Genomic DNA, 17,805 nt, shown 5'->3' on the forward strand with positions numbered 1-17,805 from the left:
CAAAAAACTTCAACAAGAACAACAAAACTCATGGAGCGGATTAGGATAAAAGGATTAGCGATTAGCCATCCTAAGATTAGTTGTTCTTGAGGTTGGAAATATTTTTGAAGTGGTAGAATTCAGCAGGATTTTTATCTAGTATTTTTGGATTTTTCTTATTTATTCATAATGCAATATAACTAAATGTATGCATGATTTTTATTTTTATGCCACCACGGTAAATGTTACTTTGAGGAATTATTCACATGGGGCTTAGGATTTTAAAATGCAATGATGATATTTTTATTTTCTTTTCTCAATGCAATGCTAATGCAAAAAAGTAAATATGCTAAAGTAAAAAATAATTCATGCAATGTAAAAAGTAAATATGGATAACTACCGAGTTTACCTCCCGGTGAGGGTTTGGATTTTTAAGTCCTTTGGACAGGACTTTTCTCCAATCTTGTGTATTCTTTGGGTGCATTTGTTGGTCCTGAAGATGGAGACCTTAAGGGTTGCACCTCTTGTGATGGTGACTCTAATGATGATGTTACCTTTTCTTTCCACACCTACTTGGTCTGTGGACTTGATTTTGGCAGAGTAGGTTCATCCTTCATAGATTCTTCATTTTTCTCCCATTCATTCTTGGGGAGTTGATTCTTTCGGCATCAGGATGATCAATGTCTCCTCTTGGAGCGGGTCTTCTTTGGCTGTTCATAAGTGGTATAGCTATTGAAATAGCAGCATACCTTTTCTCCTAAAAATTGGAAGTGGACTGGTCTAGATCCGACGTAGATGTTAAGGAACGGTCTTCCAAGGATGATGGGTACGTCTTCTTCTTCTTCTCCCATGTCAAGAACCATGAAATCGGTAGGTGCATAGTGATCATGTATTCTCACTATGACATCTTTCGCTATTCCCTCTAGAAATCAGATTGATTGGTCTACCATCTGCAATTGTATATATGTAGGGAACAAAGGTTCATCACTAAATAAGTATTCATACGTTACCTTGGACATTATGTTGATACCTGATCCGATGTCACAAAAGGTGTTGTGGAAGATTCTTTGTCCAATGGTACACTTGATCGTTGGTACACCAAGGTCTTCCTTCTTGGCAAGCAATGGTGAAGTGAGGAGGTGGTCGTACTCTGATCGGAGTGTGTTGATCATCTTAACTGATTCTTCTTGTGACTTCCTAGCCCTGTTCTTCCTTCTTCTCCTGTTGTTTTTCTTCTTGGTCACTGTTGTCTCTTCGGGCAAGTACAGCGTTTGTGGATGTCCAAGAGATTGCAAGATACGATTCTTAAAAGTGAATTTCTCTTTCTATCCTTGATTGTGAAGCAAATCTTGGCACTATCCGCGTAGATAATGGCTTTCGCGGTGCTTAGGAAAGGTTGACCCAAGATAATGGGTGCCCTTACATCTCCACCTATTTCCAAAACCACAAAGTCTATGGGTACATATAATTGTCCAACTCAAACAATGGCATCTTCAAGAATTTCCTTGGGGTAGCAGAGTGACTGATCTACAAGCTTTGGCATAATGTTAACACTTGCTCTGAACTTATAGACAACTTCTTGGAATATGTGAGGTCCAATAGCTATGGAGATGACAAGTCTTCCGGGATCACCTTTCTTGTCAGGCAAGGAATAATCTATCCATCTCCCCATCAATGGCTCCATGTAGAAGTATGCTGTATTATGAATACCGACAAGATTTGTAGTTTCTAGATCTTCTGGTTGCCCCAGAATCTTACCTTTATTGGTCGGAGGAACATCGGTCGCCAGCTGAGCTATTTGTTAAAGCTATGCTGGTTTTTAATAACAGAGGAGAAACTATCCATTCTATTATTTATGTTTTCTAAGATTTTATCATTGGAAACTAATTTTCTAGATAAGCCCTCCATAATTTTAGCTTGGCTAGAAATTAGTTCTCTCAAGGGTGGTTGATTATTGAAATTATTGTAATTATTACTTTGATAGTTACCTTGGTAGTTGGGCATTTGTTGCTGATTCCATCCTTGATTCTATTGAGGACAATAGTTGTTATTGTTGATGAAGTTCACATCCTCATGGGTTTCAGGATAGTTGTTGATGAGGACATCACTCCTTTGGATGTACCAGCTGATCCTCCAACCATCATGCAAGGTCCAATGACCCGGGCTCGAATGCGTCAACTCAATTTACAGGTGAGCTCATTCTTAAGCGATCCTTTTTATACTTTTGAGAATAGACTAATACCTAATGATGTTATCTTGCTTAGGAACATTGGAGAGGGTCAAGAGGGACTAAGAGGACATGGAGGAGGTGATGATGACCAGCAAGGACGTCCAACACAAGCTGGAGGCCCAGTCCAACATGAATTCGAGTCTGCCTCGGCCTCCAGGACCAGTCTACCTTAAACTGATCGCCCAGGACGCATCCGGACTCTGTTTTTGATGATCCACAAATGGATGGAAAGCTAATTTGATAAGGAAGCCAATCCAAGTGGTTTCACATCAAAAGTTGTTCAGAATCAATAGGAATCATCAACACAATTCAGCATCCAGAATCTGCCAGGGTGCTGCAACACCGTCTTTTGGTCCGTTGGACCATGTATCGAGTTTGGGCCCATTAGGGGCGCATCCAGGGGTCTTGCACAACCCTAGAGTCTTCATAAATAGCTGCCGCCCCTCCATTAGGGTTTGGGTTTTGCTTAGATTATTCTGTCAAGAAACAGTTTTGCCGTTCTTCGGTTTGTGAGACCCCAACTCGTAAGATTAATCTTTCATCTGTAATTTGGTAGCGTTCTTTCTTGTTCTTGCTTGTGTTCTTCGTTGTGCAGGCAGGGATTAGCCTTCTTGGCGAGGTCAACCTGGTCCGTGACTTGGTTGATAACCAGAGGAGCTGTGGTGCTAAGATTGCAGGGTTCGATCTTTCGATCTGAAGCCGGATCGGTGTGTCATTCTCCGCCACAACGATAGTTACCATCACCTGACGGAAGATCGAGATCTCCATCCCCATTAAGTGGTAATCAGAGCTAAGGTATACCGTCAGGTTTACTTTTATTCCCTAGTTTGAGAGTTTCGCATTCGTCCTATAGTCCAGTGCCATACTTTTATTTCCTATCCTAGAACCTTCCGCGCCGTAGCCTTTGCATATTTCAGTTTCAGAGTTCGTCGTGTTGAGTTTGTGTCCTGGTCGAGGTCTTGTTGCTGGTTAGGTCATGTTAGAGTCCAGTTCGTGTGTTTTCCCCCATCGTTTCCATCAAATCTTGGCTGTTGTGACCAATTTTGCACACATTGTTCCCGTTTTGTCCTCTAATTCGGAGCCAATTCTTAAAACTGGTCCAGTTTTCGCATACGAACTCCGTTTTCGACATTCTATATATGCAAATCGATCAGAAAAAAATTTCGGATCCATCCATCCTTGTCGTGTTGAGGTTCGGAATTTTTAGATTGCCCAAAAAGTGGTCACAAGATCCTTGTTTCGTGGTCATAAGGTTTTTGTCAATTTTCATCCAGTTTTCTGAAAATTCCACAGGCCACGTCTTACACTTGTTTGAGCTCATATTTTCTGTGGTTACTGCTTTTGTGCTCCTAAGTAAAGGAAAAATATCAAAAAAATAAAATAAAAAAGTCAAAATTTCCTAAAAAACAACGACAGCCCAAAAAATAGAAAAAAAGAGAGGGACAAAAGAGGAACAATATCTAGAGGAGCATATAGAGAAGCCTAAAGTGAGCTGTGTTTACATGTGCTGTCTAGTTCCTTGTTTGTGTTGCTGTTTTCATCCACTATACTTGTTTTTCTCATACCTATCACCTTACTATCCATCATACTTTTGTCACAACCTGGTACTTGCAACACTTTAGACCAGCAACGAGAACAAGTACTTTAGACTATAATTCAGTATTACTTTCTATTACTGACTTGTGTGCTAGATATACATATTACTCTTTGTTTGCCTTTCAAGCTCCACAAATTCTTTAGATCAGTACAGACAAAGGGCCTTGCAATCTCAGTACCACTATCTCACAGGTATCACGAATCAGCCGCCGGTTGTACCGCTCACTGCTTGCATTGGTAAGAACTTGGTAAGAGCTTGGTAAGACGCTTCCACTTGCTGTGAAAAGTGACACCACTACAACCACGTAGTCATTTGGTTGGGATAACTTTCACCTGTTTGTTCTTGTTTTTGTGTTTTCAATGGTAGGAGGTGAACAGACTGCAGATAACAATCCTAAGGGTTTCAGCGAGTGTGTTAGCCAAGAGCAACTACAAGCTGTTGTAGAGGATGCCCAAAAAAAGATGAATAAGGCCGTCAGGAAGGCCATCACTGACGCACTCATTAAACTCAACATTGGCAATAGCATGGAGAGATTGGACAAGCGAATTTCCACGCTAACCGACAAGGTTACTGAGTTGGAAACCTTTGTGGCGGGCAACAACAACATTTCCAGCAGCAACACCAATGGTCAAGACACGGTGCATGATGCCACTGGAAACATAGGTCGAGCAGCTATCCGACAAGAGAGATTACGGCAACGTCTTTGCCGCAACACGATAGGTATGGGTGGAGTCCACCACCACCACCATCAAGGTAATAATCACTGTGTGCCTGATGATCCTTATGCTAAGATTAAGTTCACAATATCATCTTTTTTGGGTCATTATGATGCTGAGGGATATCTTGATTGGGAGATGATGGTAGAACAAAAGTTTAGTGCCCACCTTGTACCTAAGCAGCATAGAGTTAGACAAGCTACTAGTGAGTTTAAGGATTTTGCCATTATTTGGTGGAATGGGCTAGCTGCACAGGATGCTTTACCTGGTACATAGGAAGAACTTAAGGTAGCTATGCATGATCGTTTTGTTCCTCCTTCTTATCATAGAGACTTACGTAAGAAATTGATGCGTTTAGAACAAGGAGATAAATCTGTATAGGATTACTATGGTGAGCTCCAAAAGGGATTGATGCGCTGTAGTGTTGTAGAGGGAAACGAAGATGCCATTTATCATTTTTATTCTAGTTTGAGGCATGACATTTAGGACATTGTTGATTATAAAAAATTTAACACTGTCAACCAGTTGTTTCAGTTTGTTATGCTTGCAGAAAAGGAATTGTAGGGGCGTGAACAGCAGGGCAAGAGCAAGGCCAGCACCAGCACATACACGCCACGCTCGACACCATCTTCGGGGTTGACCAAGCCAACCACTTTTCGGATGCCTCCACCAGTGAGCAAGCGACCAATAGCCTCTGGAGTTTCCGCTACACCTAAGACACCTCCCGCATGACCTTCAGATTCAGGTAAAAATTCTTTGCAGGTGCCTACCAAGAGTTCCTCATCCGTTGCATCGACAGGACGCACTTCGAGTATTCAGTGCCACCGCTGCCATGGCATTGGCCATGTGCAGAAGGACTGCCCAAGTCAGCGGGCATATATTGCTACAGAAGATGGTTACATCAGCACATCTGACATTGAGGATGAAGAAGACCAAGATGCAGATGAGGAGGACGGCGAAGTCCTTGGTGATGAGGCCACGGCATCCTATAGGAGCATTATTGTACAGCGGGTGCTCAGCTCACAAGTCCAGCAACCTAAGAAGCTACAACGCCATAACTTGTTCCAGATTTTCTTCGTCATCAGCGACCATCAAGCACGTGTCATTATTGATGGAGGTAGCTGCAACAATTTGGTGAGTTCTGATTTGGTCAAGAAGCTTAGCTTGACCACACGCCCACACCCACGTCCATATCATATTCAGTGGCTAAATGATTCTGGTAAAGCAAAGGTAATACAAACTTGCAGAGTTTTATTTTCTATTGGTTCTTATGCTGATTCTGTTGATTGTGATGTGGTACCTATGCAAGCTTGTTCACTTTTATTGGGTCATCCTTGGGAACATGATAATGATGCTACACACCATGGTAGAAGTAATAAATACACTTTTGTGCATAAAGGAAAGAAAATTACTTTGGTACCTTTGACCCCTGCTCAAATTGTACAAGCTGATAGAGAACGCGTTGCTAGTTTGAATGATGTTCAATCTGAAAATCAGCAAGTTGCTAATTCTATTTTCCCACCTAAAAAGGATAAGTCTACATCTATTTCTAAGGCTGAGGGGATTAAATTGAAGGGTGGTGTTATGCTTGCAACAAAATGTGACTTTGCTGAAATTTTTGATGATGATATTTGCTATGCTTTGGTATGCAAACGAGCTATGTTTTCACTTGATAATATTGTTAGCTCGGTACCTCCTGCTATCACTAACCTTTTGCAGGAGTATGAGGACATTTTTCCAGCTGAGATACCCCCAGGGCTGCCACCTATGAGAGGGATACAGCATCAAATCGATTTGATTCCGGGAGTGACCTTGCCCAACCGAGCTACATATCGAACCAATCCTGAGGAGACTAAGGAAATTCAGTGGCAAGTCCAAGACTTTTTGGACCGCGGGTATGTACGTGAAAGCCTTAGTCCTTGTGTCGTTCCTGTACTTTTGGTTCCTAAGAAAGATGGAAGTTGGCGTATGTGTGTTGATTGTAGAGCCATCAATAATATTACTATTCAGTATCGTCATCCTATTCCTAGGCTAGACGACATGCTTGATGAGTTGTGTGGTTCTATAATTTTCACTAAGATTGACTTGCGAAGTGGCTACCACCAGATTAGAATGAAACTTGGAGATGAATGGAAAACTGCATTTAAAACCAAATTCGGGTTGTATGAGTGGTTAGTTATGCCTTTTGGTCTGACAAATGCACCTAGCACTTTCATGCGCTTAATGAATGAGGTTTTAAGATTTTTTATTGGTCATTTTATGGTAGTTTACTTTGATGATATATTGATTTACAGCAAGTCTTTTGATGAACATATGGATCACTTACGTGCTGTTTTTAATGTCTTACGTGATGCACGTTTATTTGGTAACCTTGAGAAGTGCATCTTTTGCATGGATCGAGTTTCTTTTCTTGGCTATGTTGTAACTCCATAGGAAATTGAGGTGGACGAGATGAAAATTGAAGCCATAAAGAGTTGGCCGGTTCCCCAAACCGTCACACAGGTGAGGAGTTTTCTTGGTCTTGCAGGATTCTACCACCACTTCGTCAAAGATTTCAGCACCATTGCTGCCCCATTGCATGAGTTGACGAAGAAAGGAGTGGTGTTTCATTAGGGAGAGGCACATGAGGAGTCCTTTGACACTTTGAAGGACAAGCTTACACATGCACCATTGCTGCAACTTCCAAATTTTGGTAAGACTTTTGAGCTAGAATGTGATGCTAGTGGAGTTGGCATTAGTGGTGTTTTGATGCAAGATGGTAAACCTATTGCTTACTTTAGTGAAAAATTACATGGTCCTGTTCTTAATTATTCCACATATGATAAAGAATTGTATGCACTTATCCGTTCTTTAGAGACGTGGTGTCATTATTTGTGGCCTAAAGAATTTGTTATTCATTCTGATCATGAATCGCTTAAGTATCTTCGCTCTCAAAATAATCTGAATCATAGGCATGCTAAATGGGTTGAATTTATTGAGTCTTTTCCTTATATTATCAAACACAAGAAAGGGAAGGATAATGTGATTGCTGATGCTTTGTCTAGAAGATATACATTGCTGTCTCAACTTGATTGCCAGATTTTTGGTCTTCAATCCATTAAAGAACAATATGCGCTTGATCCTGATTTTAAGGATGTGTTGCTTAATTATAGAGAGGGACGCACATGGAATAAGTTTATGATCAGCGATGGGTTTTTGTTTAGAGCTAACTGCCTATGCATTCCAGTTGGTTCCGTTTATCTTTTGTTGTTGCAGGAGGCACATAGAGATGGATTGATGGGACATTTTGGTGCCAAGAAGACGGAGGAGGTGCTGTCCACACACTTCTTTTGGCCTAGGATGAGGCATGATGTGGAGCGGTACATGGCTCGGTGTGCCACATGTCAAAAAGCTAAGTCGCGATTGAACCCATATGGTTTGTATATGCCTCTTCCTGTTCCTTTTACTCCTTGGGCAGATATATTTATGGATTTTGTGTTGGGATTACCAAGGACTAAGAGGGGGAGGGATAGTATTTTTGTGGTGGTTGATCATTTTTCTAAGATGGCACATTTTATTCCTTGTTATAAGAGCGACGATGCTGTTCATATTGCTGACCTTTTCTTTCAAGAAATTGTTCGCTTGCATGGTATGCCTTCTACTATTGTTTCAGATCGTGATGCAAAATTTTTGAGTCATTTTTGGCGCACGTTGTGGAATAAATTGGGGACCAAGCTGCTGTTTTCTACAACATGTCATCCCCAAACTGATGGGCAAATTGAGGTTGTGAATCGAACATTGTCCACCATGTTGAGAGCCATTTTGAAGCGCAATTTGAAGATGTGGGAAGAGTGTTTGCCGCATGTGGAGTTTGCATATAACAGGGCGAAACATTCCACCACCAAGGTAAGTCCTTTTCAGGTAGTGTATGGTTTTAACCTCCGTGCTCTTATTGATCTTTTGCCTTTACCTACCACTGAGAGAATACATAGTGATGCTAGAGAGCATGCTGATTTTATTCGTAAGTTGCATGAAACAACTAAAGCAAATATTGAAAGCATGAATGAAAAGTATAGAATTACTAGTAGTAAAGGTAGAAAAGAGATTAAACTTGAACCGGATGATTTGGTTTGGTAACATTTAAGAAAAGATAGATTTCCTGAGCTACGTAAGTCTAAATTAATGCCAAGAGCAGCTGGTCCTTATAAGATTATTGAGAAAATAAATGATAATGCATACAAACTTGAGTTGCCACCCGAGTTCGGGGTTAGTCCCACATTTAACATTACAGATTTGAAACCTTATTTGAGAGAAGAAGATGAGCTTGAGTCGAGGATGAATCCAATTCAAGAAGGGGAGGATGATGAGGACATCACTCCTTTGGATGTACCAGCTGATCCTCCAACCGTCATGCAAGGTCCAATGACCCGGGCTCAAATGCGTCAACTCAATTTACAGGTGAGCTCGTTCTTAAGCGATCCTTTTCATACTTTTGAGAATAGACTACTACCTAATGATGTTATCTTGCTTAGGAACATTGGAGAGGGTCAAGAGGGACTAAGAGGACGTGGAGGAGGTGATGATGACCAGCAAGGACGTCCAACACAAGCCGGAGGCCCAGTCCAACACGAATTCGAGTCTGCCTTGGCCTCCAGGATCAGTCTTCCTTAAACTGGTCGCCCAGGATGCATCCGGACTCCGTTTTCAATGATCCACATATGGATAGAAAGCTAATTTGATAAGGAAGCCAATCCAAGTGGTTTCACATCAAAAGCTATTTGGAATCAATAGGAATCGTCAAAACAAGTCAGCATTCAGAATCTGCCAAGGTGCTACGACACCGTCTTTTGGTCCGTTGGACCATGTATCGAGTTTGAGCCCATTAGGGGCGTGTCCAGGGGTCTTGCACGACCCTAGAGTCTTCATAAACAGCCGTCGCCCCTCCATTAGGGTTTGGGTTTTGCTTAGATTATTCTATCAAGAAACAGTTTCATCGTTCTTCAGTTTGTGAGACCCCAACTCGTGAGATTAATCTTTCATCTGCAATTTGGTTGCGTTCTTTCTTATTCTTGCTTATGTTCTTCATTGTGCAGGCAGGGATTTGCCTTCTTGGCGAGGTCAACCTGGTCCGTGACTTGGTTGATAACTAGAGGAGCTGTGGTGCTAAGATTGCAGGGGTCGATCTTTCGATCTGAAGCTAGATCGGTGTGTCATTCTCTACCACAACGATAGTTACCATCACCTGACGGAAGATCGGGATCCCCGTCCCCATTAGTTGTTCCTGGAATGCCCAGTGTTTCCACATTCTTCATAGGTCATGCAAGAATCATGAATGTGCATAACTTCTTGTTTATCATTAGCTCAGTCTTTAAGCTTCTTCATGAGCAAGTCCATCTTGGCAGACAGCTTGTTTACCTCCTTGAGTTGATGCATACCTCTACATCTCTTGTGGGTCTAAAGATGTTCTTCATTCCAACCTTGATTGGAGGCCATCTTCTCTATAAGAGCTATTGCACTTGGGATTGTGAGTGATAGGAAAGCACCTCCAGCAGCAGCATTCATATTCTCACAGGTACTATTTGTCAATCCATGGTAGAAAGTCTACATGAGTAGCCAATTCTCCATCCCATGATGAGGACATTCTAATATATAGTCTTAAAAGTGTTCCTATGCCTCAAGGACAGATTCATCATGTTGCTACTGAAAACTTGAAATTCTTCCACGTAGAGCATTGGTCTTGCCTATGGGAAAGAACTTTGCTAGGAAGGCAGTGGAGAAGTTCTCCCATGTAGTATTTCTATCTTTGTTGGCATAGAACCATTGCTTTGCTTTCCCCAAAAGTGAAAATGGGAAGAGGCGAAGTAATATGGCATCTCTAGAAACTCCTTTGATGGTGAAAGTGTTGCAAATCTCTAGGAAGTGTTGAAGATGGGCACTCGCATCTTCATGTGCCTTTCCACAAAATTGGCTAGCTAGCACCATGTTGATGAGAGCTAGATTGAGCTCAAAAGCATTGTCTCCAATGTTGATAGACAGTCCAGTATGGATGTTGGCCGTAGTTGGAGCAGAGAACTCACGGAGGGTCTTGTCAGCCATGGCTTCAAAGACTGGTGTTAAGCTTCGCCTTGTCTGGTTGTCTTTTGATTCTAAAGCTAGAACTTTCTTGAGTTTAGCTCTAGTCCTCCTGATTAATGCTTCTGGATCTTCAACGTAGTTTGTCGGAAGGTCAAAACCGGTCATACATTACCCTGCATAAGATATAAAAGTAGACAGAACAAGGGTAAGCCTGTTTGAGCAGAGGTCAATGGTTTTCCTTGATCACATCAATAAGTACAAGTTTATCAATATTCCTTTTTGCCTAGCAACCTTCCACGACAACGACGCCAGAAATGCTTGTTGGTATTTATTAACTTGTCACTTGTTTACATAGCCACCTAATGTTGTTGACATTTCTTAACATCACTTTTGCTAAGTTATCATCCCTAGCTATGATGCCAGAAATGTCGATTGGTACTTCCTAGCATCATTACTAGAATGATAATAAGAAGTACTTTAGTATTTTATGTGGCTAGAAAGAATATATATGTAAATGGAAAAGGATCTACAAGCGCACATATAATTATATCATTGTAGCACTTCACCCGGGAGTATTCCAGGTATCGTTATTTATATTTTTACCATAGAGAAGGACGGGTAGTTGGAATATATTGATAACTTATACATATGATGGACAGATAAACCATAACCAAACTTCTACTCACAACAGGGGTATATCAAGAGATAAATATGATAAGTAATGATAAATGATCACTTAGAGTACTCATTTCTATGGCATTAGCATTACTAAGTAGAAATTAGAGGAATAATTCCTAAGTTATTCTTAATTACAAGTCAAAGCATACGTTGATTAGTGCAACTTAGTAGCCATGGCTATGATCAACTTCATATCTACACATAAGGGATATTACTAAGGAAGATTAAGAACATAGCTTGTCTTTCTTCGTAATTAGATCCTACTTGTCCTATATTTAGGGAGTAGACTACAAAGGACTCAATAAGAGTGTCACATCCGTGATCTACCATATGGCCCGAAAATATAGGGTGCATCCGCAGGTAAATAGCGTATAAGCACCGCGCTTACACAATGTCGACCACTCACCCCTTGTACTTTGGAGCGAGCGCTATACGAACTTATGCTTGAACATGATGATAATCTAACTATACTAAGCATATAATCAAAGTAGACGATGAACATGATAACTAGAAACATGAATAATATTAAGAACAATGTCGAATCAATTGTAGCAAATATATGAATAATGAAAGATACAAAAGAGAATACAAGGGGCTAGCCACGCTCTTGACACGATCAGGAATCATGTCTCCCTCTAGATCTAGCCTTGCTAGCTATGCCCTAAAATATGGTGGAGCTCTAAGGATTATTAGGGTTTCTGTCTTCTCAAATGACTTGATGATTAGGGTTATTAATGCTAGGGGAGGGGGCAGGGGCTGGTATATATAGTTTGTAGCATCTATTTTGAGCCCTCGGATCAAACCGACTTGAAAGGACGGCGTAGATGCAAACCCTAAGGCGGTGGAGAACCAACATTACAACGGGGAGCTGACTAGTAGGCCCCAGGGGCCGGCCGGCCTACAGGTGGGCCCTACCTCTTATAGTCTTCTTCGGTGTGGAGTCCTCTGGTGTCCTTTGGAACCTTCTAGAGCTATTTTCGTCGTGAATAAGCACGATTAATTCTAACGTTTGGGTTCACCTCGATGGTTTTCTGAATAAACCCTGCTGAAAATATAGATTCATCAAAACTCATGGAATTTGTTAGTTTAAACCCCTAAACCTATGTTGGTGATTATTTTCATGCCCTTATATAAGTTATATTGACGATTTATAATGGTTGTTAACTACCGTCAACAAAGACAAAGAGGTCTACTAGGCTATCTGATCTCTAGTTTTCACGCCGCAGGGTGGGGGTACGTGAGGATGCCAGGAGGCGATATTTTTTTATTTTTTATTTGCTTTTACAAAATATCCGTCTAAATCAGAAAATTGCAAAACTACACTAGTATCGCCAATTGAAGCGGTGGGGAATTACATATCGCTGGTTCAACTGACAGAATACCTGTTACCATTTTTTTCTGCCAGGTTATCTTAAAAAATCATAACTCTTGTACATGAGCTCGGATGAAGAAAAAATATGAAAGTTTTAGAGCAAAAAGAGATCTACAACTTTATAGTTTATATGATCATTTCATTTGAGATCATTATGAAATCTAAAACATTATATCGATTATTTTGGTATGCTTCAAATAGAAATATTGTGAACTTAAAGGTGGTAGATTTCATCATCAAATACAATTCTTGAAGAAATTTTATCTTCATACGTGACTATGAAAAATTTATAATTTTTGAAGATGTGCTATGTAATGGTGTGAATAAATGATGTATCAATTTTTGGGTATCAAAATGATCTTAAATGGAAAATCCATGAACCGTAATGTTGTAAATATCTTTTTTTTCTCAATAACTCTCATATAAACTTATTCCTCCGATACAACAGGCAGCAGTAATATAATTTTGCAATTTTTCTATTTAGATTAGACAAAATATTTTAGGAAAAAACGAATTTGCCAGAGGCTTTAGTCCACCGAATCCCACAGGGGTTGGGCTGGGCCAGCACGGCGCCGGATCTCGCGGAACCTGGGTAAGCGACCTTCGTCACTTCCGAGCTCTACTACGCGCCAGGCTGATCAAACAAGGGGTGATTTATGCTAGGGGAGGGGGCAGGAGCTCTACAACAAGGGGTGATTTAGATCGGGGCCTTCTCTGAAATAATTTCAGCTTGTTCCCAGGAAAATGGCGGCCCATTAAAGCCCACCTCCTCTTCACTCAAAAACCCTAAACCCCTCCTCCCTTTCCCTTTATCTTTGCTTGCCTCCCCTGCCCACAAGCCACAGCCGCCGCCGCCTCCTTTTCTTCCCGGCGCCGCCAAGATTCCAAGACCGGCGACCTGTTGAGCTGAGGTGAGCTAAGGTCTCCTTCCTCCCCTTCCCCTCACCTTATCTGATGGGTAGATATTCTGGTACTCTGTTCCTTTCTCGTAGTTAATTTACTGTCGTGTACGTTTCGTCCGAGATTTGATCTCGAACTGTAAGCACATATCGAAGGCTTTCTAGGCGTCAATCGGCCTATTGAGCTCAAAGCTTGTGCCATATGAATCGTCCTCGTCATCTCCACTTCAGATTGACATGATCTCCTGCCACCTTACGTGGAGGCCAGGACTCTCTTGGTCATGTCATATTTAGGATGACGCTGCACACTTTGGTTCCCTTGATGAACAGCAAATCTTTGATTTGATTTCTCCCGGATGCTTTCTTTAACCTGCTTCCGACGATGACACGACACTCCCCTTTGCATTGACGCTTGACAGAGCAGAGCAAAGCCTAGAAGGCATCCGCCATGGCCAAGAACCCCAAGGTGTTCTTCGACATCCTCATCGGCAAGTCCAAGGCCGGCCGCGTCGTGATGGAGCTCTTCGCCGACAAGGTGCCCAAGACGGCCGAGAACTTCCGCTGCCTGTGCACGGGCGAGAATGGCCTGGGCTCGTCGGGGAAGCCGCTGCACTACAAGGGCTCCGCCTTCCACCGCATCATCCCCAGCTTCATGTGCCAGGGCGGCGACTTCACCCGCGGCAACGGCACCGGCGGGGAGTCCATCTACGGCGCCAAGTTCGCCGACGAGAACTTCAAGCTGCGCCACACGGGGCCCGGCGTGCTCTCTATGGCCAACGCGGGGCCCAACACCAACGGCTCCCAGTTCTTCATCTGCACCGCGCAGACGCCCTGGCTTGACAGCAAGCACGTCGTCTTCGGCAAGGTGGTCGATGGCTACGCCGTCGTGCAGAAGATGGAGGCCGTCGGCTCTGGGTCCGGTGCCACGGCCGAGACCGTACTCATCGAGGACTGCGGCCAGCTAGCTGACGACTGAGCCGGGATGGCTCTTTTGTATCGTTTGCATCGTGAAGAAGTACTGCTGCTGGTTGGATTGTGTGAGAAATATTAGTCCGGCTGGAAATTTACGATCGGTTACGACAAGTCACAGCCAAACGAACATGCCATCGGTCATCGGTGTTGAGCCGAGTTTCATGTAGCCAAATGAACGGATAAATAAATTTGATTAGATTAGATTTGTTTTATGATGATGCTCAGACTTTTTATACCACATCGGCATCCGTTGGAAACATTTAGCACCCTGTTCGCTTAGTATCACTCATGTTTATAAGTTATGGTACAGTGTTTTTCTCTTACAACGAAATAGCATCGGTCGGTTTATAAGCCACAGAAACGATCAAGCGAACATGATGACTATTATCTAGAAAAAGAATGCTTTTAGACTTTTCATACCACGTCGGCATCCGTTGGAAATATTTAGGCCTCGTTCAGCTTACCTTCTAATCTGTACTATTTAGCCTATTTTTTCAGTCGGAACAGTGTTTTCTTTCACAATAATTCAACTATAATAATATTTTTCAGTCAATTCAGCTAAGTTTCAATAAACCGAACGGAGCCTCAGTAGTCTCCATCGTTTTAAACCTTCAGCCGAGAGACCGAGGTGCACCGATGGCCCGCTTTGTATCTCCGAGTAAATCACTGTTTAACGCCGCTAAAATCTCCGTTTCCTGCACCGTGCATCGCGCACTCACGCAGCAGCCTCACGCGGCTGCTCTTAATCGTGCGCTCCCTTTTTCTCCCCCAATTTCTTTCCCGCGCCCGCAAAACCCCATTAGATGTCTGTCATCTGTGAAACTCAGCATCCGTGCATCAAAATTTCATTGGTGCCACTTCTCAATTTCGTTTTCAATTTTGTCATGGTCAAAGGAGGATGACAACGTCTGGGTACCTCACCGCATCTTCTTTCTCCACCTCTAATTCATGCTGGATTAGATGCTTGGATTAGAGATTGATTTGAATGAACAGCCACCTGAATCTGGCGATTTGTATCCCATAGATTGGGATGACATCGTTGAGTATGATGGGCCAGCACACGAGCTTGAGATTATGACATGGTTTAGGATGATGGAAGCCAAGGTGCAAATCTACCAATATCTTTATTTTGCCTTCTGTTACTTCTGTCTTTGAATTTATTCTTTCTTTTCATGTGTTGCAACATTTGGTGAGCAAGGAGATGAAGGTGATGATGCAATAGGAGTGCAACTACCTGAAGCCGATGGTGAGCAAGGAGATGAAGGTGATGCTGCAACAGGAGTGCAACTACCAGAAGCCGATGGTCAACAAAATGGGTGATGCTTCATGTATAATTTGTCAGACAACCAATAGTGCCTGCACTTTGTAGCCTGGTTTTAGAGTAGTCCGGTTAGTCTTTTGTCGGAAAGCCAATAGTGTACATATTGTCTGTTATTCAGTGTGCTTTTTTTTCAATAATCAGTGTTTGCACACTCAGTTTAGTCATGTGTCTGCATATTCAGTTCAGTCACCTATTTGCAGGTTCTAGAGAGAAAAAAAGAAAGTTCTATCCTGATGATCTAAAGATCGTCATTTACCTAGAGTTGTTAGCGAGAACAGATCCTCCTATTCTTCGTCCTGGAGTTTCAAAAGCAGTTTCATGTACCTCTGACCACTTGGGAGTCTGGCACCTCGGTGTCGCCGGCAAATGAATCGGCCACAAAACGCACCTCACTCTCAGGCATGTCGATCGTTTCCTCTCCCCTATAGCGGCCAAGTACTCATCGCCACAGACAATCTGGCCAACGTCGTAGTCGTCTTCTTTGTCGCAAGAATCCGGAGCCCAGTTTACTCCACGCACGAACTCCTTCTGAACAGGGACCCTTTGGTGTTCCATCAACTGAGCGTGTTTGGTGAGGGGATTTAGTGGTTGTATCCGCCCCCAATCAAGGGTTTGTGAGAGTTTTTTATTCTATCTCGTGAGAAGCAAAAGGATACTCTAGTAAATTGCGTGTGGCTTGCTGAAGTGCCTCTCTAGTGTGGTTCTTACGGTGCCCATAGTGTGGGCTTGGTGTGTGATGCCAATTAGCACATGAATCACCTAGCTTGGACTCGCCACAACGAAGACGTATGTTGCTGCCAATCAACCAAACCTCAGGGATAAATCTTGGTATTCATATCTTTCTTGCTCAGTTTGATATAAAGCTCTACACTTATAATTCAATTCATTAGTACACTTGTGTAATGCTTGTTTGCTTGTGTAGCTTGTAGTTGTAACTAGTTGTAGTTAGCTCTCTAGTGTAAATGTGTAGTTGATGTGCTTGTGTGATACAACCTAGAGATATGGGTCTGTTCGGCTGGTATTAAAGCCGGCTGAAGCTGTTTTGTTGTGAGAGAAAAATACTGTAGATTCTAGCCGATAAGTTCAAACGAACAGGCCCTATAGGAGGCTTGCTTGCGGTGAATTAGAGCTAGAGCGAGTAGATTCATATGCGTCGTCTTATTTACTAATAAACCTTTGCTCTGGTGTTTTGTGAGATTGTATGAAAATTTTACAGGCTATTCACCTTCTATAGCCATTTAGTTCCTATGACCTGGTGGCATAGGGCAGTGGTGCTTGAGGTCTGCATCACCGACAGCACGAGGTTCTGTGTCTCCAGGAACCAGACGTGGCGTTGCAGCGCCCCGTATTCATGAACAGCGCCGGGATGTATCGCACAACTGTATTTACTTCATGTCGGGGTCGTACGCCGATGCCCACTAAGCGCCCACGAAGCCCGCGAGACCGATGACAAGCACGGACGACGCCCCGTCCTGCTGCAGCGTGGCGCTGCACCGTACCTCTCGCTCCACGCAACGCTCGCGTACATGACTGCGGCGAGGAGGATAAGCCCTGTTTAGTTTCCAAAATTTTTTTACCTCCTATAGTAAAAAAGAGCATGTTTGGACACATGCATAGAGTACTAAATGTAGACGAAAAAAACAAATTGCATAGTTCTTGGTAAAATCGTGAGACGAATCTTTTAAGTCTAATTAGCCCATGAAAACTTAAGTGCTACCGTAACTCACATGTGCTAATGATCGATTAATTAGTATCATTAGATTCATCTCGCGGTTTTCTGATAGGTTCTGTAATTTATTTTTTTATTAGTATCCAAAAACCCCTTCGACATTTTTCTGACACATTTGATGTGACACCTAAAAGTTTTCACCTCTCCATCTAAACACACGGGCGTCGTAGGCTGAAAGAGTAGGAGAGCAGGGACGAGTATTGCACGGCAAAGAGGACGACAAGCGCGAGCATGGCTCGCAGCAGGTGCGAGGACGCC

General features: G+C 42.6%; 1 protein-coding gene and 1 non-coding gene across 2 annotated transcripts; both read left to right on the forward strand.

The window, feature by feature from the left end:
- Positions 1-10,124: 10,124 nt before the first annotated feature.
- Positions 10,125-10,233, forward strand: LOC136547668 (small nucleolar RNA R71). Its single transcript, XR_010781631.1, has one exon. It is a non-coding gene; the product is annotated as a small nucleolar RNA R71 (small nucleolar RNA).
- Positions 10,234-13,406: 3,173 nt separating this feature from the next.
- LOC136545896 (peptidyl-prolyl cis-trans isomerase CYP19-3-like) lies at positions 13,407-14,707 on the forward strand. Its single transcript, XM_066537870.1, has 2 exons — positions 13,407-13,537; positions 13,945-14,707. Exon 2 carries the CDS (start codon positions 13,974-13,976, stop codon positions 14,499-14,501), a length of 528 nt encoding a protein of 175 aa, XP_066393967.1. The 5' UTR covers positions 13,407-13,537; positions 13,945-13,973; the 3' UTR covers positions 14,502-14,707.
- The last annotated feature ends 3,098 nt before the right edge of the window (positions 14,708-17,805 follow it).

Source organism: Miscanthus floridulus, chromosome 3, assembly GCF_019320115.1.
Source record: "Miscanthus floridulus cultivar M001 chromosome 3, ASM1932011v1, whole genome shotgun sequence".
Taxonomy (NCBI): domain Eukaryota; kingdom Viridiplantae; phylum Streptophyta; class Magnoliopsida; order Poales; family Poaceae; genus Miscanthus; species Miscanthus floridulus.